At 41.6% G+C, this 22,910-nt stretch overlaps 1 protein-coding gene across 3 annotated transcripts in view; it reads left to right on the forward strand.

Annotated features, from left to right (window-relative positions):
• SSR1 (signal sequence receptor subunit 1) overlaps positions 1-22,910 on the forward strand; it is a 24,803-nt gene continuing 1,893 nt past the window's right edge. Inside the window, exons 1-9 of one of the 3 annotated variants that reach the window (XM_068396695.1) lie at positions 1-243; positions 2,419-2,537; positions 4,280-4,367; positions 4,543-4,805; positions 5,645-5,721; positions 7,421-7,499; positions 8,510-8,603; positions 9,165-9,179; positions 11,258-11,321. In XM_068396695.1, the coding sequence (XP_068252796.1) occupies positions 159-243; positions 2,419-2,537; positions 4,280-4,367; positions 4,543-4,805; positions 5,645-5,721; positions 7,421-7,499; positions 8,510-8,603; positions 9,165-9,179; positions 11,258-11,321 (884 nt within the window). In that variant the 5' untranslated portion in view covers positions 1-158. Of the gene's footprint in view, positions 244-2,418; positions 2,538-4,279; positions 4,368-4,542; positions 4,806-5,644; positions 5,722-7,420; positions 7,500-8,509; positions 8,604-9,164; positions 9,180-11,257; positions 12,205-22,910 lie in introns of those variants that run through there. The other 2 variants (XM_068396696.1, XM_068396697.1) reach the window with 2 other exon arrangements.

Consider the following 22,910-nt stretch of genomic DNA (forward strand, 5'->3'; position numbering starts at 1 on the left):
CGTGAGCTCCGGCCTCCTCCACGGCGGAGCCACGTCCGCTGCGGCGCGCGGGCGGGGCGGGCCGGGAGGGGCCCCGGATGGAGGCTGCCGCCATTTAGACGGCCCGCACCGGCAGCGTGGGGCTGGTCGGGGGGTGCAGCGTGGGTGTTATCGCCGCTATGAGGCGCCTGTCGCAGCTGCTGGTGGTCGTTCTGCTCGTCTTCCCCGCCGCCCTGCTGCTCGGGGGCGCCCGCGGCGGCCCAGGTAAGAGCGGGCGGGTGAGGGGAGGTGAGCGGCCGCCGTTGCCTGGGGGAGGGGGAACGGTAACGGTAACAGCCGCTGGGGAGGACGCCGCGGGCTCCCCTGGGCGGTCCGGGGGAGGGGGAGCCGCTCCCGCCAGGGCTGGGGGGCCCAGCGCCGCCTTCGCGATTCTCCTGTCGAGGGGGCGGCGGTGGGCGCTGCTCATTCATCGCCGCCGTGCGCGGGCAGCAGTGGCGCGGGCCTCCCCGCGCACGTGGGCAGCCGGGGCTCCGCTCCTCGGCCCGGGGCGGGGCTCCGGTGCCGCGTTCTGCTCATGTGGAGTCCGGGCTGTGCCCCCGCGGGGTGTGTGGCAGGGTGCAGCCTCCTCCGGGCACGGCCGGACTCTGGTCCCTCTGGCGGAGCGAACCGCGCTTTGCGGTGTCAGGCAGGGCGCCGCTGTTGCCCGGGGCACCGGCCTTACCCCGGCCCTGCAGCCGGCCTTGGAGAGCCACGCGGGCGCGGCCGTCCCGCTCCGCAGCCGCTGAGGTTGTAGCGACGGGCTCGTCTCTCTCTCGGTTTCTGTGGTGACTCGTTAGCAGATGCGCGGGCGCCAGCCTCGCCCTCCCGCCTCGCCTCCGCCGCCGAGTGCCCTTCACGCCGCCGAGCGCTACCCTCCGCGTACACTGTGGCGTTATCTGATTCACTATCTAGAAATTGCCTCCCGAGCGAGCCAGCCTGGCGAGCAGGAGGGCAGCGGGCTGCCGCACACGCCGGGCGTCGGTTCCTCCCGCAGCGAGCGGGCAGCGCTCTGTCCCCGCTGCTGCCACATCATCAGCCCTGCTGACGGCCTTTGAAGGGACTCTGAAGTAGAGGTCCGCGGGAGCGTGCTAGCGCGGTTGCTTGTGAAGAATGCCTGTAGCCCACCCGTAGCCTCTTCAGATGAACACTTTTTTAATTAAAACCTTCGTATTTGTAGACTTACGAGTTTAAAACTTAAGCAAACAAAATCACTGTCTCGGGTTAAGGCTAAAATCATTAGTCTCGGGTTAAGTATTGCACGTGGTTGAGCAAAAGTCTTTGAGTGTACCCTCTAAAGACCCTTGAGAGGGAGGGTTATATTTGCTTTTTCTAGCTATGACTGGCAATCCTGAGGTCCTTGGATGTACTTGTCCTGCTTAAGGACCCTTACTCCCTGTGAAGGTTTTTAAATATTTATTTTAGATGTGTACTCATGGTGATTCGATCTTTTTCAGGCTCGTGTAAATCAATCGTCCATTCATTTCTACTCCTTCATTTCTGGAAAATGTCAGGTTTATGAAAAAAAATCTGTAGTTTTGTGTATATGTTTTAAAAGTTCTCAGCCTAGCCTGCATGTACTCTAAACTACAGACAGAACTTTGTCCTGTTGCCACTATTTGTATTAATCATATCTGCCCAGTGTTTGAACATATGAGACTCGGCCCCATAAAAGCAAAGAGGCAAGGACCTGTCTGACTGTGCTTGTCTTGGAGCCTTGCTTTGGAGCCATGCTCTAGATCAGGCTTCTTTTCTGACTAGTGTTCTGGTTCTGTTGAACATATGGATATAGTAGCGTATGATATTGAGGAGGTCCTATTAAAAAACCCCCACCCTTATGTATTAAAATTTGAATGAAAATAAGTGCAAAAATAATAACTGTTTAACTATCTGTGAAAGTGTAGTGTTCTGATACTGGCAGATGAAAAGGACATGCTAATCATTTATTTAAATTAGTAGTCTTGGAAGAAGCAGTACTTGTTAAATTAATTTCCTGACAATAACAATGTCTTTTATTTTCACATTTGTAATGACAAAACAAAATTAAAATATTTTAATATGGTGACATGTTAAAAAAATTAATAGCTTTTAAGGCAAGTTGGTTTCCCTCTACAAATATAAGCATTGCTGTGTGAGTGCTGAACTTTGTCATCCAGCTGTAAACTTTTTGGTTTTGAACTTACTGGCATATAAATGAGTAGTTCAGAAAGTTATTAGAGAAGGGAAAAGGCTGAAAGATCAACACAGACGATGTGAGGCTTTTGCAACTGAGGCTTCAAAACACTATTTGTCAGATTTTTAAGAAATTATTCAAACAGTTTGAAAATTGTACTACATTGTCAGTTTACTGTTGATTAAGTAGATGTTAAAAAGGCTTTATTGTATTTGCATTTGTTTTGGTAGGTTCGGGTTTATTAGTTGCAGCTCAAGATGCTACGGAAGATGAGGAAGCTGTGGAAGATACTGTAGTTGAAGATGAAGATGATGAAGCTGAAGTTGAAGAAGATGAGCCGACAGACTTGGTAATTGTACATGAGTGTTATGTCATAAGTATGAATTAGACCAAAAGTGCTTGAAGCTAGATAGTTTAGATATATTTAAATGAGTTTAATGACATTGCTATTTCCAAATAGCTGTTTCCAAGTCTCCAATTAAACTTGCATTGAATTTGAAGTTTCAGAAGGACTTGTCTTTTCTTCCTGAATTACCAGTTGAAAAACCACAAGGGGACAGACGGATTTCTGACTGCCAAAACTGCAGTTCACAAAAAAACACCAAGTGAGAGAACCAGATTCTCACAGGAGCCCCTTGTAGTTCTTTTCCAGCTTAAGCTGCATCTCGGTAAACTGAGAAGGACATTGGGGTATAGGACTACTTCATTCTGCTTTCTTTGGTATTGATTGTCAAGGGGCAACAGAATCTTAGTTAAGCTCAGTATGAATTCTGAAAACCTGTTTTTTTGTGGCCTGTTTTCACTTAACTACGTTCCTAGTCTCTGACGCTTGTTGCAGGGTATGCCTGTTATATCAGTGGCCATATTGCTGTTCAGGGTCACTTGCTTCAAGTTGACAAAGTGAAATATTTTATGTAGTTATGCGATCTGCTTATAGCAGTAGAGTGTTAGGCTTGCTAAACACTTAGTGTACTTAAATTAGTACAAAAAATCTCAAACTTCTGGTGTAAAATAAGAAAGTTTGGGACATTATTAGGAGGAGAAGACATGCATAATAAAAATGGAGACCTGGTAAGCTGTTCTTTGATTGTTATATTTTTACTGATGTTGGTAAATTGGTGAGCTTATGGTCAACCAGCTTTGGGAAGTGGTAGAAGGTATGCTAGATGTTCAGTACTGACAAATATTATTTAATAACCTTTTGGATGTAATTTGCTTTTAATATGTGACGCAGGTACAAAACATTACACTTTTTAGGCAGTTTCTTTTACTTGTCACTGAAATAGAAGATAGTTTTGCATAGTGTCTTCAAATGAAGGTGCTGGGTGCTCAGCTCTGGTTCATGGCTTCCCTAGTTCCTGGTACATGTACAACCAATCTAGTGGACTATCTGCTGCTTCAAGTGGTTGTTTAAGCAGTGAAATCAAATGATCTAACTTCCAAACAAGATCAGACAGTTCAAAATGGGGTCAGCCTTGTTTTTATTTGGTGGGGCAGGTGGTTATCCCATGACCTCCGCATGGAAAATAAGCCCTTAATGCTTACATTTGCCAAATTAAAAAGTGAATCATCACAAAGGTGAGCTTGAACAAGTGAATCCATGAACTTACTTAGTTCCAACAGTCTAACCATTTCCAGGTGCACGTAACTGAATAGAAAGCTTCTATAAACACTCCCTCTGTAGTGAAAGTAACTCTCATTTGCCTTATGATTGCCTATAATTTTGGAAATGCTTGTTTTCTAAATAGAAATAGCTTAGATGTGAACACTTACCATGTAGATTCTATCTTTTTCCTTCCACCCCCAAACAGAGACCTTACTGTAGCTTTCCCGTTATAAACTTTTCAAGACAGCTAAATGCAGTTTACATTAGTCACTGTGTCCAGTATAACAAGTAGAAGGATAAATGCTGAAAATGATGCTAGTCAAATCTAGAGGGAGAACAGACTATGTGCTAATCCTGCAACAGCAGGAATTGGTACTAATACTTGCCACTGTTGCATGCTTTGACACATGGGATTCTTGTGAAACAAGCGTGGTCTTTGCTTCACTGTTCGTTATAGGGTTTTTCAAAAAAGTCTCTTGTCTTAGACAGAAGAAAAAGAGGAAGAAGACTTGTCAGGAGAACCTAAAGCCTCACCTAGTGCTGATACAACCATCTTATTTGTGAAAGGTGAAGGTAAGAGTCCTGTGCTGATCTACCATCTTCTTTACTGCTGCTTAGACTATATCGATGTGTGCATAAAACAGTGAAGCTCTAAAAACTAGAATCTCTTCTAGACACTCTCCATTTAGAAATGGTCTGGGTGTGGTGTATGAAGTTTCTAATGGTTGAATATTTTTTTGTGTTTTAGACTTCCCAGCAAACAACATTGTAAAATTTCTGGTGGGCTTCACCAATAAGGGTACAGAGGATTTCATTGTTGAGTCTCTCGATGCTTCTTTCCGGTATCCTCAAGACTACCAGTTTTATATCCAGAACTTTACAGCTCTCCCTCTGAATACAGTAGTTCCACCACAGAGACAAGCCACGTTTGAGTACTCTTTCATCCCTGCTGAGCCCATGGGTGGTCGTCCTTTCGGACTAGTTATCAATCTCAACTACAGAGATGTAAATGTAAGCCTGATGTTGTAATTAATTTTAATCTTTCTAGTTGATATGAAAATGTCAGGAAGGAACTGTTTAGTCAAGTTACTGCCTCTTTAGAAAGTGAATGCCTGTGTGGTTTTTAAGCAAATCAGTAGATACATAAGCACAGTAAGCAACTGTCTATGTGTTTCACAATAGCTCCCTGTGTATGCTTAGTTCTGTATATGTTAGACTTAAAAGTTATGTCAGCAGTGGAAGCTAGAATACCTTAACTGTGTAGCAGTTACGACTCATTAAAAAAAAAAAAAAAAAACACCAAACCAAAACAAAAACAAAACACAACCAAAATTAAAGCTTTCTTTAGGATAACTTAAATGTCACTGTGCTTTTCAGATTGGGCTTTGCTAACAAACAACTGTCAGCCTGAATCCCATCTGCAAACTTGACCTCGAGCAAATAAATGGCCAGTAGTTGTATTCTGGGGGAAGACGATCCAAAAGCATAAACGGAGATTAAAATGGGGGATTCTTTTCTCTTTTAGTGCAGGTCAAAGTTAAACAGGCTTCTATATTTTTGTGTTTTGATTGTTCTAATAAGAACCCTTCATATGTAATATCTCATGTTATAGGAAATAACATACTGAAGGCTAGATGTGACTTTCTTGCTAATATCAAGACCGTTCTTTGTACTTGCACCAAAAAGTTTGTGCTTTTATGTGTTGAGTCAAACTTGCACTGCTTGTAAACTTAATCAAGTCTCCTGCAGGAGTTACTGCTTTCTAGAGTTTTTCCAAGAACATGGAAAAAGATAAACATCTGTGTATGTGTTCAAGAAATGAATTTAAAATTATGGTAACTTTGTTGTAGGGCAATGTGTTTCAAGATGCTGTCTTCAATCAAACTGTTACAATTATTGAAAAAGAAGATGGGCTGGATGGAGAAACGTAAGGAGGCTGGAGATGCAACTTTAGTTGATATACTGGTAGAACAGGTTGTCAATGGTGCCAATAAGCATAGTTCTTGTATCCTTATTTTATTGAATGTTAGGTCTGCTGGGTTTTGCTGATGGTGTGGCAGGCATTATAGACTGAAAATAGAAACTTTTTCCCCAAATTAAGATCTGGATTAATACTAGGAATCTTCAGGATTGGTACTATGTCAATGAACAGTTTACACATCTGCTTTGGCTCACAGGGCTTAAGCCAGGAATAGGACCTGATATTATACAGCTACATAGCAATTCAAAGCTCTTAAGCTCTTGTTATGCTACCACGCTTTTTCCTAAGAGTTAAAGATGCAGAGGGTCCATTCTGTTGGGCTGTGGGTCCTACTGTGAAGACTGGAATAACTGTCTTCTGGAGCACAACAGTCTAATCCAAGATTACATAAACTGAAAGATTTATTTGGAGTATGAGATAGAGGAACTCACGCTCATTCTTTGTTGCACTAACCCCTATCTGTAGCAGATATCTTTCAGGAGTGGTTTTTTTCTGTCTTAAAGACTAAGTACATCTGACCCCCTTTCTATGTGGCAAGCATATGCTGTGCTGATACGCTTTTATATATTCCAGCACTAGAGTGGAATTTTAAGAGAGCCTGTGAGTTAAAAAAAATCTTCAGAAATACTTGTAGACAATGCTGAATATTTGAATTCTCCTGCCACAGGCAGAAATTGCCTGCTGAGCAAGCTTCCTTTTGAAAAAGGTCAACCAGAAGAAATAGCTGTTGCATTAATTCATATTTCTCGAGTAGAATAGCATCAATGAAAGAACAATTGGTCACGTGAAAATGTCTGATACTCTGATAAAGGAGTGCTCAAAAGTATTTGAATTATTAGAACCAGTTTGAGTCAACATCCTGTGAATAGGTAATTACCCTAAAACGGGGATATCAATTAAGTCTTTTCTGTAGCTTAGCTCCATAATTTCTTTTGTCATAAATCTGAGTTAAGATGTTCAACCTGGAATAGGTTCTTTACCTGTGGACTCCTGCCTGCTCCCCAAATTACTTTCAGATATAATTTATGTTCATCTCTTGCTAAGTATCAACAGGTATTTCAGGTAGAATTCTTCAAAACAAACCAGAATGCACAGATGTAAAAAATGGTTGCTTGCATAGGTAGGATTCTAACTGTGGAACACAGAGCAAGATAAGCAAGGCCTTTCAAAGCTCTGTTGCCAGTAAATTAGTATCCTAGTAGTATTGGCTTTGCAGTAGTGTACTGAAAGCATGTAAGAGATTTTTAAGGGTTTTGTAAGTGGCAAAAGCTGTCACAAACATAAATATTACCTGTGACCCAATGTCTTGAAACATGATACTGCAAAAGAGTTCTGGCAGTTAATTTGTAAGTTTCCCAGTTTATACGGCATTTTTCAAATGTTCTGTTCAGAATTAAACTTAGGATTACAGTTTCTGAAATCGAAGTCAGAATAATGACTAAATATGTTAGCACTTCAGTTTCAGATTTGTTGTTTTTTTCCCCCCACCCACCCACTACAAAAGTTCTTGGGAAAGATCGAGTGGGCATGTGGCCAAAGCTAGGCTTAGTTTTTATGCCTCTTTGTAAACTCTCTTATTAAACACTTAAGATTTTTACTTAATGGTTTCTTAAACTGTGGGGTGTGTTTTTTTTTTTTTTTAAAGGATCTTCATGTACATGTTCCTCGCTGGACTTGGTCTGCTTGTCATTGTTGGCCTACATCAGTTACTAGAATCTAGGAAGGTGGGTAGTGTATTTTGTCTATGTACTTGTTAATACAAGACCTTACTGATGTGGAAAGCAATCAGTTCAGTAATTGCTTCTGGCATACGATAGTATAGGTAGAACTTTAGGAGATTTACTTTTAGAACTAAGACCTTAGAGGTTACTGGGAAAACCAGAGAGTTTTAAAAAAACGTTCATAATTTAAGACATTTAGATTGCTTACCTAATGCTCTTTGGTACCACAATGAAGTGGTTGAATTGGAAGCTTTGATACTTTCCAGTGACTGGATGTGCGCAGGTACTGATTCAATACTTACTGGGTAGACTTTCCCCATGCTCTCTATTTCTGTGTCTATTAGTTTAATCTCAGTCAAACTTTGGGGAAAACAGCTGTCTAGTTCTTTATGTAGTTCTTATCAATGCTTTGCCATAATGTTGATTAGGGCCTTCTGGATTCCATTTATAATGCTATTACAGTTAAGGGTTTGTCCATGTAAGTGGTCTGGCAAGTAAAAGCTGTTGAAAGCTCAAGTCTTGTTTGCATGCAACGCATAGGTTATGTCTTTTTGTAGTCTGGCTTATGATATTTTTGAAGTAGCTTCCCTTGGGAAGAAGTATGGAATGACTGTTGTGCTTTGAAATCTATTTTGCACGGTGGCATATAAGAATATTGTGCTAATCTGAGCAAGTATAATGAAACCAGTCATCCCAAAGTTTGATGAATCATCAGCTATTTTTCGTAACAGGTATAATGAACTTGCCCAGGCGTGCATGAAATACTGATATCTTTGTGTGGAATAAGTATCGTGAGGCATTGGAAGTGGTAATGCCAAGCTTAGGTGAATAAATTGCTAATGGCAAAGTTGGTTAAAGCTGAGCTACAAAGACAGCTTCACCCATTGACTAGCCTTAAGTTTGCGTCTTAGTGAAATAATTGCAATTTGTTAAATATAGCATTGTTAGTTATTTCCAATACTTGTGCTATCAGAACTTTGTGGGAAGAAAAATCTTTTTTCTTGACTTTTCAGAGAAAAAGACCAGTACAGAAAGTAGAGATGGGAACATCAAATCAGAATGATGTTGATATGAGCTGGATTCCCCAAGAAACTTTAAATCAAATAAGTAAGTAGTCTGCCTTCCACAAATTACAGCATAACAAACTTACTTAATCAATTAGTTGTAACTGAAGTAGCTGATACCAATTTCTCAGAACAGCATACATCTCTTCTAGGGAGTAAAACATTGTCTAAAGCACTGTGCTTAATGGATTAGGCTATTACATTAGCAACGTATTCTTGTATAGAACAAAGTTCACTGGTTGATGCAATAATGATTATTGGTGACTTGCACAATTTGTTCTGTAGACTGTTTTTCAACAGTATAAAATCTCTACCCAAAACCTGGATCACAAAGGAGTTTTAAATTGGAGAAAATATCTATCACTCAGAGTTTCTGTAAGTTGTTAGGAAGTTTGCCTATAGACCAAAATTTAAAACAAGCATTAGAAGCCACATTAAGACTTGGTATTAACATCCTTCATGAGTCCAAAATGACTAAGTTCTACCTGGTATCTGAAATGCAAACAGTAAACCCAGTATCTGATTTCTGTAGACCATTTGTGTGTTTGTGGATATTTCTAACTTCTCTTGCTGTTTCTTCTGTTTTGCTTTCCCGTGGCTTCAGTGCAGAGTAGAAGAGGTGAGGCAAACTCTGGTGATCTAAAGAGTGGAAGTGCTTAATGTCTTGTCCATGTGATAATTAGGCATGGATAGAAGTACCGCTTCCTGCATGCAGTGATTGGTGATGTAGCATGAGCAGTAAAAGATTATAGAACAGATGCACGCAACCACACAAACACATTTTATATATATGTAAATTTATGTTCTCCTGTATTATAAATAAGTGTATATGTTACTTCTGATTATATTGTAGTAACGTAGCTTCAGTAGACTATTGCTGAAGTACTGTTGTCTCCTCTAACAGTTCCTGGAAGCCTTTATCTAAAACACAGATGTGTATCTTGCCTTCCCTGCTACCTTGGTGTAGTGTTGTGACATTAGGTGAGGGAGGTGGAGGACTGTTCATGACTGATGGCTGAGGGCATCTTGTTTCAGTGAGAAACAAACTGCCTTAGGTATAATAGTTTAACAGTCAGGTTTATCTTCCTGGGTCTTACTTATCCCTGGTGAACTCCTATCACCAGTAGCATTGGCTGGTGTGAGGTGAGATAGCCTCACTTAAAACAAAGTGCTTCGTAGACAAGAGAAGTGCTTTGCAAACCCTTTGCAGAAACTGTCTTTATTTGAAAGAGACTCATTTTTTAATGAAATAAGCATATTCTGAGCTTTATTCAGTGCAGAAGGGCTTAGAGGTCTTAGCTCTGATATGAAGTTGTACCAGGAATTGATTACTTGACTTTTTTGATTCCTTTACCCTTTTTAACTGTACTTATATTACATAGGTGTAAGGACCAGTGTTTTACTTCTGAAAATGTAATCTTTCTTGTACACAGTCTTCTGTGAGACACAGGAATGACAGTATAAAATCTAGACACAGGAATTTGAAAAGCCTCAATCTAGCAAGAAAGACTGAAGGTCTAGACACTAATTTTTTTCCAAAGAGCAAGCTGTCTTTAAATGGGTTCAAATCCTGGCAATGTTTAGGTCCTGTCTCCCATCCCTTTCTTAAGCTAAATAGTTATTCATATCTTAATATCTGAAGTCTAGGGAAAACTGATGTTTAAGTTGTTCTTAATTGTGGTTTTCTTTAGCTCCAGGTTAGTTTTAATTAGAACTCTACACTAGAATCCTTTGAAGTACATGGCCATCAAGATCCTCAGAGGTTCTTGACTATTTTATTGCTGAAGGATACTTTGTACTGTACTGATTGGCTTGTAATGGCATGATGGCTGCTCCTTGTGTTTGCACATACTCCAAACAGTGAAACTATTAGAGATGGTTCTGTTCAGGAAAACATGTATTTTTAAGTCAACAAATATGCTTAGCAATCCCTTTAGCACTTGCTTCATACAAAGTATTGTAGCTTCTCTGCAATATTACAAGGATTGAGAATTCTACCTATGTAAGGACCATCACTGTAAAGGACAATTATAAGCCTGTCATAAAGTCTTAAATGTACGATGATGCTTCTGGCATCCAGTGATCACACAGCTAAAGCTGGGTGGCTTCCCTGTATGGGATGTCTGGTTACAAAGTGACATCTTCATAGTCAAATGGGGATGATGCTTCCTGGAAAAATTTGGTTTTCACAGCCAAAACACTGATCTTCTGCTGTTAATCTGTATCAATGTGGAAATACTTCATGCAAGACAAAGCTGTCTAAAGGAGGGTCAATCACATTCTTTAGGCAGGTAAACTCAAACCAGTAATGATCAAAATAATTCATTAACTTCCTAAAAGTGTAATTATTTAACATGAAACTTTTCTAAACAGCAGAGCGTGCAGTTTTGTCAGGAGATGATGTGGGGTTTGTTTTTTGGGGGATTTTTTTCATTTTAGTAACTGGCAAATTGAACAACCCTCACCCTGGAGTTGCATGTTACAGAACAGGAGCATTGTTTTTTTGTTACCTTCTATTTAGGATGCTCGTAGTTAAAAAGCCTTAAATTGTTTGAACTGGCTTCTCTGTGGTGATGCATTGCACTAGAAGGGCAGTTTGGCTTGTGATTGGGAGAGAGAAAAATACATGGTCATATAACATCTAATCTGAAGTAGCTGTAGCAATTGATGCAACTATCTCTTTTTCTTTTTATCTAGATAAAGCTTCACCAAGGAGGTTGCCCTACAAGAGGGCACAGAAGAGATCAGTGGGCTCTGATGAGTAAATGTTAACTAGTACAACAGTTGAACCTTTACTAATTCTGCCTGTTTGGGTTTTTTGGATTGGAGTAGTGCAGAGAATCCATATCACCATAAGGAAAATACTGCTAAACATTTGGACTGAACAGATTAACTGGATGGTGTTAATATTACTGAAAATGCACTTCTCTTTTTGTTAATTGTTGGGGGGGGGGTAGGGGGGGAGGTAGCCGTTAAGATTTGTGCCTGCGTGTGTAAGCAGTTGGTCTTAACAGAACCATGTTACCTGAAATGTGCCTTTAGAGTTCTTTGTAATGCTGGCTCATCATCTGTATGCTGTCTTTGAAGGATTTTTCTCCTCCCCCTAATCTGAATGTCTAGTGACTTAATCTGTCATGATTGTAGCATGTCTGTATCAGAATCTATGCATTTTTCTTTTTCAGTGAGTAACTTTATGCTCTGCAGTGTGCACACACTGAAGTTTGTGTGTGTGGTCCTATTTCAGTGGTTGAGGCACTGATCATCTAGATTACTGCATAGTTTGCATTCTAAAGGCACAATTGGGTTTAGCTGCTTGTAGTGGTAGATATTTTGCTGCTGTTTTTATCTGGGCATGCAGTGACCTAAAAATCTGAACTCATCTGCATAGATGTTAGGAAGACTCCTACACAGCAGCAGAACTTGTGAAGCATGGAATTTGTGTGCTGAATTGGTATTACTACATAAATTTTTTTTATACCCAACTTGTTAAATGGTCAGTTATTGAGTCATGCCAGCAGCTTAGGTATTCTGATTGTAGTGGTAGCTCTGCAATGTTTACTCAAGAAATTATTGAATAAGACAGAATGACTTTTCAGTAAGTTCTTGGTTCTCTCACAAAAACTAGAATGTCATATGTGTCAAAATGTGGACTTTTCTTAAAGCTTTACATGGGGTGAGGACTTTGCATTTACTGTACACACTTGAAACTGAATTTGAAAAACTGTTGGCTTCAAATCTTTTTAAATGGCAAACTATTTAATTCACCCTTTGCAGTTTTTAAATCTCAAACTTCTTTCCACTGGTCAGTACATTAGTCTGAGTTATCACCTTGTCTTTCCTACTGGTAACACAGATGCATATCCATTATTAACTACATGTTAGTTCAGAACTAAAGCAGAAAAGCTATATGCAATCAAAATGGGATTTTCTTTTGTGGCAGGCACAGTTTACATGATTACCAGGTAGGGAGGTATTGATTCACACCCATTGCATTCAGGAATTTTAACTGACAGTAAAAAGAATGGATAATGCAGTGTGTCAGTTTGCTGCCATTCAGGCACTTGGACATGGCTTGAATTCTTTGCATCTCAACTGCATCTCTTCCTGTGTCTGAAAGTTGTCTGGAAGTTTGTTGAGCTCGGGAAGAGGCATTGATTTAAGACCTCTGTTTTCTTCTTTTCCTCCCCTTCCTGATCCCCACATGTGAAAATGCTCTTTTAGATCTACACTTGCTCTGCAGGGACTGAGCTTCTGAGCCAGTGAACGCTGAGCAATACTTGCAAATCATGTCATAGTGTGTTCGAAGCATCTAACCTCAAACTACCTGTACTTACGCTATTTTACTGTACACTTTGTCAGAGGGAACTCTGAAGGTGTTCTTGACTCATCTTGCTAGGGAAAAGATAAGAATAGGAAAAGCACCCCCAAAGAGGTTTTGTTCAACTTCCTGATAATATAGCTAGCCCAGGCAGAATATTTTTAGTAGTTAAGATTGCTGAATTGTCATACAGATCACTCAGTGAACAGTTGAATGCTACCTTCATAAGAGGTATCTCCACTCAAATTGTGTGAAACAACTTTGTTTGCCTTTAGTGATGTAACCTGGCTGGTTCTGTGGTAGGTTTATGTGCTTATATTCAAGCTTGCTTTGATTCAGCAAAGCATTTATGTATTAAATGCTTTGCATGCTAAAGCCCTATAGCTATTGCAGCACCTCGTGTATGGAACTTCTAAGTTCCTTCTCTTGGATTATGTCTCTAACCTGAAATCAAAAGACTTTTTACCTTCTGGTACTAAGTAATCTTAAACTGTATACTCTATTCCTTCCCAAGGAAGGAAGGTACTCTTTTGAGGGGGTGGTGTTGAGAGCTACTATAGATACAGTGGTACTCCAGGAAAAAAGACAAAGGATTGGAACAGAGGATACTGATTTGTAATATCCTAGTTTTATTTGTTCAGATAAGTAGCCCTTATTGATTGAGTTTTGGAGCAAGTTAGGCCTTTAGAAATCTCGCAATGACCAGGACTTAAGAGAAGCTAAAGGACTGAAGCACTGTACAAATAAATATTTGAAGGTTTAATCTTTCTTCTCTGCACTCAGTGGTTGACATCCAAATGCTTAAGTTCTAAGCATGAAAGAAGAGAGGAGACAGTTTAGCAGCTTGCATAGGAACTAGCACTGGGAAAGTCCAGTTGTACCAAGACTGTCTTTCTGATCATACAACTTGGCATTCACTGTGGATGGTTCATAGTAACTTTCTGAGCCAGAAGCAGTTCCTAAGAACAGTGGCCAGCAGTCCACTACTGCTCATGATAAATGAAGTAACAGTTTGGAATTCCTTGTTTCTTGTTAGTTTGCTGTAGTTGAAATCTAGCTATAACATTCTAGTGTGTAGTGGTAGTTGAACTTTGGCATCTCTTACATTATTTCTAGTGAATAAGCCAGTTTACTACACTCAGATTTCATCAAATAGGAGAACGTAGTTGCTTTATCCTGTTAACAACTTTTATTTTGATACTTGTATTTTCTACACAATTTTTAAACACATACAGATAGCTTAGTGTCACAGGTATGTTAGTGGATATCATTATTAGCTGAGTAGGGTATAGTTTCATTGACTTTAAGATGGAACAGAAGTAGCAATTCTGCCTGTCTCTATGCCACCCCTTTCCATGTGGTAGCACAAGCATTTGTATAATCTAACATTCTTATCAGCCTAGTTTTTAGCAAGCTTGCTACACTGCCACACAACTGCTCATGTGAGGTTATGAGAAGAGGAGCAAGGACTGTGAAAGAAGATGTGGACTAGGTTTTCTTCCTTATTAGTAAGAGATGCTAAAATAGTTTTAGACTGCAAATAAACTATGGCCTTAGTGTGAAGGACCACTTAATTCCTTTCTCATAGCTCCTTAACTAATTAAAAAAACTGGGAAGATTTAATAAATCTATACTTGGGGTAAGAAAAAATGCTTTAGAGTTCATGTCTACAGTGGTAGCAAAGCATTAATTTAGCTACACTTGAACTGCATTTGATACTTGTAGCCCTCTGTATGCTATCTGCTTTGTGACAGCACTTAATTTTTTTCCTCAGTATCATTTAATCTGAGAGGGAAGAGTGCCTGCTGTCAGACTAAAGGATGAAGTATCATCTTTATTCCTCATGTACAAAACGATTAAGTTATAGGCTGTGGAGATGAATGAAGCAGACTAAGTGGTGTCAGTGCTTCTGCTTGTTTCAAAACAGTTATGCTGAACATCTTCCTTACCTTGGAATGGATATAATCAAAAGCATCATGCACTGTTTATTCCTGGAATGCAGGGTGCTAAATAAAATGTTGCAGTTGAAAGCTCTGAATTCAGGGAAGAGGCAGGAAAGTCAAATACTAACATAGGCTGGTTGTCATGTGTTTCAGTGTGCCTGATGTATTGAGCAGCAGTTAAGAGTATGTTCTCTTTTCTTCTCTAGAAGAAGGACAGTACCTACCTCATAGGAGTGACACAAGGGCTGTTTCAGGAGTGTTTGGAAGTTACTTGAGACTTGCACAATACACTTCCATGGAGATAGTAAGACATAGCACTAGCGTAACTTGATGGTAACTACATAGATTCATGTTATACCAGTTTAATCCCCTCACTGAACAGAATTTAGCAGCTTTACACTAAGACTTTTCTTAAATATACAGAGGAATTGCAATTAACTTATAGAGGAGAGCAAAGCCAGAAAGATCTTTCTGCAGGAGCTTATAGGTGGGCTAAATAACTTTGTTCTGACATTTTTCCATCTAAGTTTTCCCAGGGATTTTTTTTAATTGAGCGATATAGATGATTGCTTATGTAGACACAATTGACAGTCAGTTGAAGAATGACTGATTGTTTTGGATGATTAAGTTCAGATGATGTACTGCAACTGAAATGTTAAATTAACATTTACTTTCTTACCTGCTGACTTTCATTTATAAGTGAGATCAGATCTCTTGAAAATGGCTGCAGGTTTTTTGTAAAGTAAACTTGATTTTTTTTTTTTTCTTAGCATTGTATAGCTTTTTTTTAAATAAAGCGTGAGTATGGCACCAAAAAGCCTGAGTGGTATGCTGGTGCTCTTTTCCTTGATAAGCAACCTGTACTAGCAAATATGCAAAGAGTGAAAACATGCTTTTCTTAAAAAGCTGCTTTTCTACAAGTGTATTTGGAGTGGGAATAGTTGTGAGGAAGTATTATTAAACTGTAGGCAGCGTGAAAAGGATCTGTGAAGATGCTCAAAGGCTGCTGAAGCACAAGTTTATAACAAGGCCACATCCCTATAGCTTTAAAGTGCATGCCATTGTCTGACCAAGCAAACAATAATATTCCAGGCAGTACTACTGAAAATAGCAGTTCAAACAGGTGTACTGCATCCAAACAGAACGAGGTAAGACTTGCTGGGGAAAAAAGCTAACAAAAGCAGCTTAAAAACAAAGGATGCCAAGACTCCTGTATTTGTGAACTACATCTGTGGATAAATAAGGGACAACTTAAAAGCAGATGTGTTAAGATGTATTTTTAGCTCCCAGAGAACATAAAAGTAACTCAAATATGAAGTCTGCCTCACCTTTCACTGAAAAGATGAAGATAGATTTTTGAGACTTCATATTGATCTCTCTTCTTTCTAAGCCAGTTGTTTGAAGTCTTCATTTCAGTAGGCTGTCCTTCTGTCCCCTCATGTTAGTAGTCTTGGTTATAAATTTGTGTTAACTAAGATGCAGTAAAATTTCAGTGTTACAACATTCCAGTCCCTTAACTGGGGGTGAGGGAAAACTGAAGCTTAACCTGTCTTTCTTCATCACTTTTGGTCTGTTCAGCTTACACTTTTCCCTGTGACATTTAAATTCACCTCATGAAACCATAACTTAAGAGCTGGCTCTTTCACATAGTGAAGAGAATATTTTGAGTTAATGTGCACACATTAACCACACAAGTGTCTGAACAAGAGAAGTTTTCAGGATGACCTTGATGTATATTCTAGTAAAACAGATACAGTCCTGCCATACAGGGCCTGGGTGGAGCTAGACAGTATAGTTTTCATTCAGATGAAGCTGCATTGGTGGACCATGTTGTGATGAAAGCATTTACCCTGAAGATAGAACAAAACACTAGGTTCACTAGGTGGAAATTACTATAGCCAGCAATACCAAAAGCTACCAGCTGAGGGATCTCCCAAGCCAGTGACAGCTGCTTCTCATAACAGGCAAGCTCAAGAGCTTTAGTCCTCCAAGAGCAGCATGGGCTAGAGCAACTGTGTCTGGCTTTTCGTAATCATTCTTTGATGTATCTTGGTCACTGAAGTAAGTCTGAGCACTACATTTTTATTTGCTTCCAAAAAAAGTCAGGGCTCTAGCCACGTACAGGGTCAGCCTAAGGTATTGCAGAAGCAGGGATAATAGTGTTGCTTGCGTAAACATTGCGTAAACACTGCCACTTTGTCTTCTGGTTTCCTGGTCCTAGGCTCCTCAGCAAGGTTTCCTGCAATTGAAGTTAGATTAAAATGGGCCTTGTAACTCCCTGTGCACCTTGACTGTTTTCAGACACACATAGGTCCACATTCTATCTTCAGCTGGAGTATTTGTTCCAGGAAACCTGAATCAGTCCAGTCCACCCAGACCACTGCAGCATACTTCCTTGCATGAGCCTGGATCCACAGCACTAGAGAAGTGAGCATTGCACAGGACCTTGCCATGACAGCATGCTTGATCCCAGCCTCAGCTGGCAAGTCCACCAGTAAATTTCCAAGAGAGACAGAAAGAAAGAACAAACTGTTTTCTTTAGCAGGAGTCTACACAGAAAGGAGGAAAGCTTTAAAATACCCTATTGCAGGTTTCCATTGGAAAGGAAAAGCTAGAGTTTAAATAGCATCTGCTGATGATCCCATACAGCATGGCAAACATTGTCACTGAAATAACAGGTTATAATTAGAAGCAAGTGTAAATACCCTAACAAACTTGGTTACGAAGTGTTTTATATTTTCCTTAGAGCCAGTATTTAAGGCTTAGTTAATGCTTGGTTGTTTTTAATAGTGGTTCATTCATAGAGAAAGAAAGTACTTCTCACAGCTGGAAATGACATTTTGCCCAACTAATCCTAACTGGTTGCTACTATAAGCAAACTGAAAGCCGTGAAGCACATCTTGCTGTTAGGCACCCCAGGAAAAGGCAGTCTTTCAGAAGAAAAAAACAAATGAAATGGGCTTTAGCTTGTATCTTAAAAACCACACCACACTACGCTATACAGGGACCATCTCCTTTCCAATGTATTAGTAGCCTGACAGGTTGTGATACTGCAGCATCCTGTTGCCACTGCCCCAACTAAAAGGTATGATGAGGATGAAGTACAAGGCATCAGTTGCAGTCCTATGGCCAGAACAATCACTGACTTCACTCAGGAGTGTTATTCCATGCTCGTACAGGGTAAGATGTTCCCTCAGTCTCAAGGTCCCGTTGAGACTGAACTCCCTCTGCTCCTGTTAAAAGCATCTCATTGGGTGTCATTTACTGGTCCTGTAGTTAGGTGCAGCACTCCTTGTGGCTACTCCAGTTTTCTTTTAGTGACAATCCCCAAAGGCCATGACCCCATCATTGCTGGTTTGCTGAAGTTGTAGAATTGCACCAAAACAGGTGTCACTGATTCACCACAGCAGCAAAAAGTACAGGCCACCAAGGTGGCTGCAGTTCAGGAAAACACTGCCAGAAGGAACCTTGCGAGGAGCTGCTATCACTTTTAATTATGTGGTGTTCAAATTAAGTACCTTAATTTTTAAGCAGGTGTTTTACAGCTGCTAAAGAGAATATTTGGTTCAGAAAAAAACTCAAAACTCTTCATAAGAGGTGCGTTCACCAAGAAGTCATAACCAAATGCATTAAAAGCAGCATGTGGCTCTGCATCCTGTGCTAGAATGTGTTACCATGAGGTGCACAGGTTGCCGAGTTCTCCAGATCCCTTCCTTTCCCTTACCTACAACCCTGGCAAGCTTTTCAAACCAGCTCGGTGCTGATCCTGGGTTTCAGGTATCTGTGCTAGAAGGCCTCTTGTGGTTTCAACTCCAGAAGATACTGGCAGATAGTGATCGAGACAGAAGACCAAAAATCAAACTCGCTGTGTTGTGGTGCAGACTTTTCATGGGTTGTTGTGTATACACAGGCAGCTTGATACTTTGGTTTTCTCCAGCTATGGAGTATAATGGACCTGATGTATGTAACCTTGGAGCCTGTGGGGCTTTAGTCATATAAGCATCTTGAAGGCAACAGATGAAACGATGTTAAGTATCCTGCCACCAGGAAGGGATTTACTGGCTAAGTGAGCAAATGTACAAGTATTGTATCCCCCTCAGCAGCAGCGCATGAGAGAGCACGTATCTTCCCATGTTCACCTCGTCCCTAGCTGCTGCCTGGGACCCCTCCCCCCCCCACTCCCCATGCATGAAGTAGGGCTGCACTTCAGTAGAAATAGGAAAACGGCAATGAAAAAGGTGATGGTTTTTGTTTCCAGCCAGGTTTTACCCAGTCACTTTGCTATTCCCAAGCACAGGTGATGTGGTAAAGCTTGGATTGCAAACACTTGGGAGAAATAGTTATCATCAAAGCAAGCCCACATCTCACAACTAGCACTGCTGTCACCCTAAAATAAAATACAGATATTTCTTTTGGGTGCAGATTCATGAAAAGTCAGATGCTGCACATTTAAAACAACAAACCTAGCTGCAATTCTAAGCAGTAATCGTTCTCTGTACAATCAGGTAACAGGAGATGGGAGGAAAGGCTAACACATTGGTTGCTTTAGTTACCCAAACGTAACAGAACTCGTTCCTGCGTCCACTCCTTGTCTGAGGGCAGGGGCTGCTAGTCCTGTGCACACACACATACATGCAGGACCATTTCTTTGCGTACGCACCGCAGAGAGGCACGTTTTGCTGTTATCATACCCCAGCTGCTTGGATCACACATTACAGCAGAGCCACCGACCCCTCTGGCTGACACGCTGTCCTAACCTTCGCACGCTTTTATGAGCAGCGCGGCCGTGCTCCCTGTGTGGTTACAGGCTAAAAATTACTGATGGAAAGTCAGCCCACAGCAGAGCTGGCCTTTAGCGCATTAACCTCTGCCTCTGAGATTATGAAAACAGATCAGGCCTTTCATGATGAAAAGCCTTTTCTCCAGCAAGCTTCTCTCTTATTTACAGCCTCCTATTAACTGATGTTCATAACTGCTTCACAACCCTTTGCTGAAAGGCCCTAGAGAAGTTCAAACGCTTTCACAGGAAGTGTATTCCAAGTGCCCATCGTCCCGAGTTTCCTCATACACTCCTGGCAGTTTTCCCTGCCAAATGAGATTAATCTGGCACTGGAGAAATAAACAACAAGCACAGCAAAGGAGACAGCTATTTTCAGTTCCTACTCAGAGCACTGCTACGAGGTTTTCTACTGCATTACGTGGTGAGGTTCGGTGAGCCAGAGAAGTCTTCCCACTTACTAGTACTTAACACATGAAGAACTCCTCCTTCCTTTGAATGTGAGGTTTTTTTAGGCTGAAAGGGGACTTGAGAACTGGAAGTAGGAGGCAATACTAGAATTTCTGGAAAGTCTCAGCAATGCTTATCAGCTCCATCTTTATTTAATTTCAGCTCTACGGGGTGATTTCGGGTGCATCCTGAAATGAAGGCATCTCAGCCCCTTACCTAGGAATACTCTGAAGGTTTTCATTTCCCTAGAGAATTCAATCAACTTTTCCCTGTCAGGCACCCCATTAACACTGTGACACACACGTGCAGATTACACATCACTTACCTGAGGTGACATGTGCAGCCAGCAACAGCATGGTAGATGTTCCTGTATCTGTGAGGCGTCCCATTCTGTGCAGGAACCTGCCATCAGTCTGTGTCTTCACTGCTGTCTTCTAGCAGGCCAGCTTCCCTCTGCCTCTCCACTATCTTTCTTCTAGGTGTTAATCTACTTAATTTCTTTGAAAAAAAAAAAATCTTACTGGAAAAAGAGTTTCATAAATATCTTTTTACAATACAGAACTGCTGCAGTACACAACCACAACACTGTTCTCCTTGTCACCCAACCCCTTGCTTTAAATAGGCCTCAGTGCCCAGGTGAAGCCACTGATGAGCCCTGGCAGCACACTGAGATGCTCTGGCAGCCTTTGCACCTGGAAGAGGTGCGGCTGGTGAGAGATGCTAAACCACCAAATAATTCTGCCCCAGAGCACCCCTCTGTGCTGTGCCTTCCCAGTCCTCCACAAACATGTGCACACCACAGGATGTATGAGTCCATAACTTTTCATAGCACCCAGGGCACACACTAGTGTCGTGACACCCACTCAACATGTAGGAGAAACACTTTGTGCTTAGTTGGTATAAATCATCCTTTCAGGAGAGGTGAGAAGGGGTTAAATCACCTAAAACTGCATTTCTGATAACATAATCATCAGCTGAGGTGACTAGGAAAGACACCAGCAGTGGCCATGTTGAGGAAGGCCAAGAGCTTCAAACTTGCTGAGTGCAAGTCCATGCACCTGCAGGACACGCTTTAGGCTCTGGAGGGGGCTGCATTAACAAAACACTTTCCCTGCTGGTGTTCTTACTTCAAAACCGGAGGAACAGACTGCTACCATATAGCCCTCAGCAGATATTTGTTCCCCCTGTTGCCTGCCTGTGCACGTGAGGACATGGAACGAGGAGGGCAGCTCCAGTGTGGGGCTGGAGGCCAAACCCAAGCCCAGGAACTCCAGAGCAGGCCCAGAGCCCAACATCCAGGGGTCATCACAGTGACATGGTGCTACCAACCTGCAGTACATACACAGCCAGGCAACCGATCATCTCCCTGGGTCAGCCACCGCACAGGCAGTCTAAGACAGAGATACGTAGTCAAATAATGTCATCCCACTAGCAGGTTAGGTACATACCTTTTCCCACACACACACTTTCTTCCCCTGTCCCCAAACCTTGGACCACTTTTTGTGAAACATTCAGCTCCGCTCTGACATGAAGGAGGTGTTCAAACGCTCACAGTCAAAATGTGGCTCTTCCACTTACCTTATTTAAACAGATTGGAGAGCAAAACCCATCATCTTCCTTATTGCCTCTTTCACCGTTGCAGCACAGTTGCAGCGAGCCTCTCCCCTGCACAGGGGATTGCAGCTATTGCCAAGGGAAGGGGTGAGAGAGGAAAAGCACTTTACGCAGCTTCTAGGCTGGAGAGCTCAAGTGACCCCACGTCACCAGAAGATACTGGTGCATTGTACAGGTTTTACTCACTTTCCTGCCTGATGCTGGCTGCTCAGTTACCCAAGTCCTGGGAAATGCCAGTGTGGCCCATTTTTCCACAGTCCAGCAGTTAGAGATGTCCCAATTAAACAATCCAATCAATGCATTTGTTCATCCTTTTCTTCTGCATTATCAGAGCGGATATAAAAGATGATGCCTCTCAGACTGATATACAGAAAGTGCCAGTTATTCCATGCTGGGGTCTTGCATCTCCCTTTTGCAGATACCCCAATCCTCAGGGTTTCCAAAAGTGACATTGTCAATCCCATCTTAACTCCCAGTCTCTACAGAAATGCCTAAAGAAAAAGCCATGTGTGATTCCCCAAACCAGAGGCTTGTGAACAAGCAAAGGTTCCAAGTAAACTTTTGTCCCTTGCCTTCCTTCCTAATTGAATTGTGACTGAAGTTTGTTTGAGAAAGACTTTTTTTTTCAACAGAACAGGGCAAAACACTATGTTAATAGTACCAACAGCAGATCATTTCTCATTGTATTCACTTTCTGAAGATCTCAGTGTAGGTATACGGCCCTCCCATCCCCCAAATGCTGGGTACATTGTGACAGCTGGATAATGGAAAACAAATACTTGTATTCCTTTCTCTTTACCAGTTTGTATTTCAGTATCAGAAAATATGCAAAAGATGCTCCAACCACGCTCCAAACCCTACTTAGGGACAGCCAGTTTTCACCCCAACCCACTATCTCAAACCAGCCCTCCTGACTGTCCCCATGGTCCACAGCCCGCAGATTCATATTCCGTACTTCCAAAAACACTCCCCTCCTGGTGCCCCTGGCCACCAAGACATCCCTGTGGTGGCAGAGGACTTAGGTCTTGCCCAAACCTTAACGCTCTGGGGCGAGTGCGTGGACTCCACACCTGAGGCACTGCTGTGAGAGAGACCCACAACATGGGGGCTGTGCCGCTCTCTCCACCCACATCAAACATTTACTTGCGGCTTCACCTTTAAAATGGTGGGGGAAAAAAGCTTTAGGGCATGAGGCGAGGAAGCAGCCAGTTGGAGGAGGCACACAGAGACACCACCACCTCCCCATCC

Source organism: Nyctibius grandis, chromosome 3, assembly GCF_013368605.1.
Source record: "Nyctibius grandis isolate bNycGra1 chromosome 3, bNycGra1.pri, whole genome shotgun sequence".
NCBI lineage: Eukaryota > Metazoa > Chordata > Aves > Nyctibiiformes > Nyctibiidae > Nyctibius > Nyctibius grandis.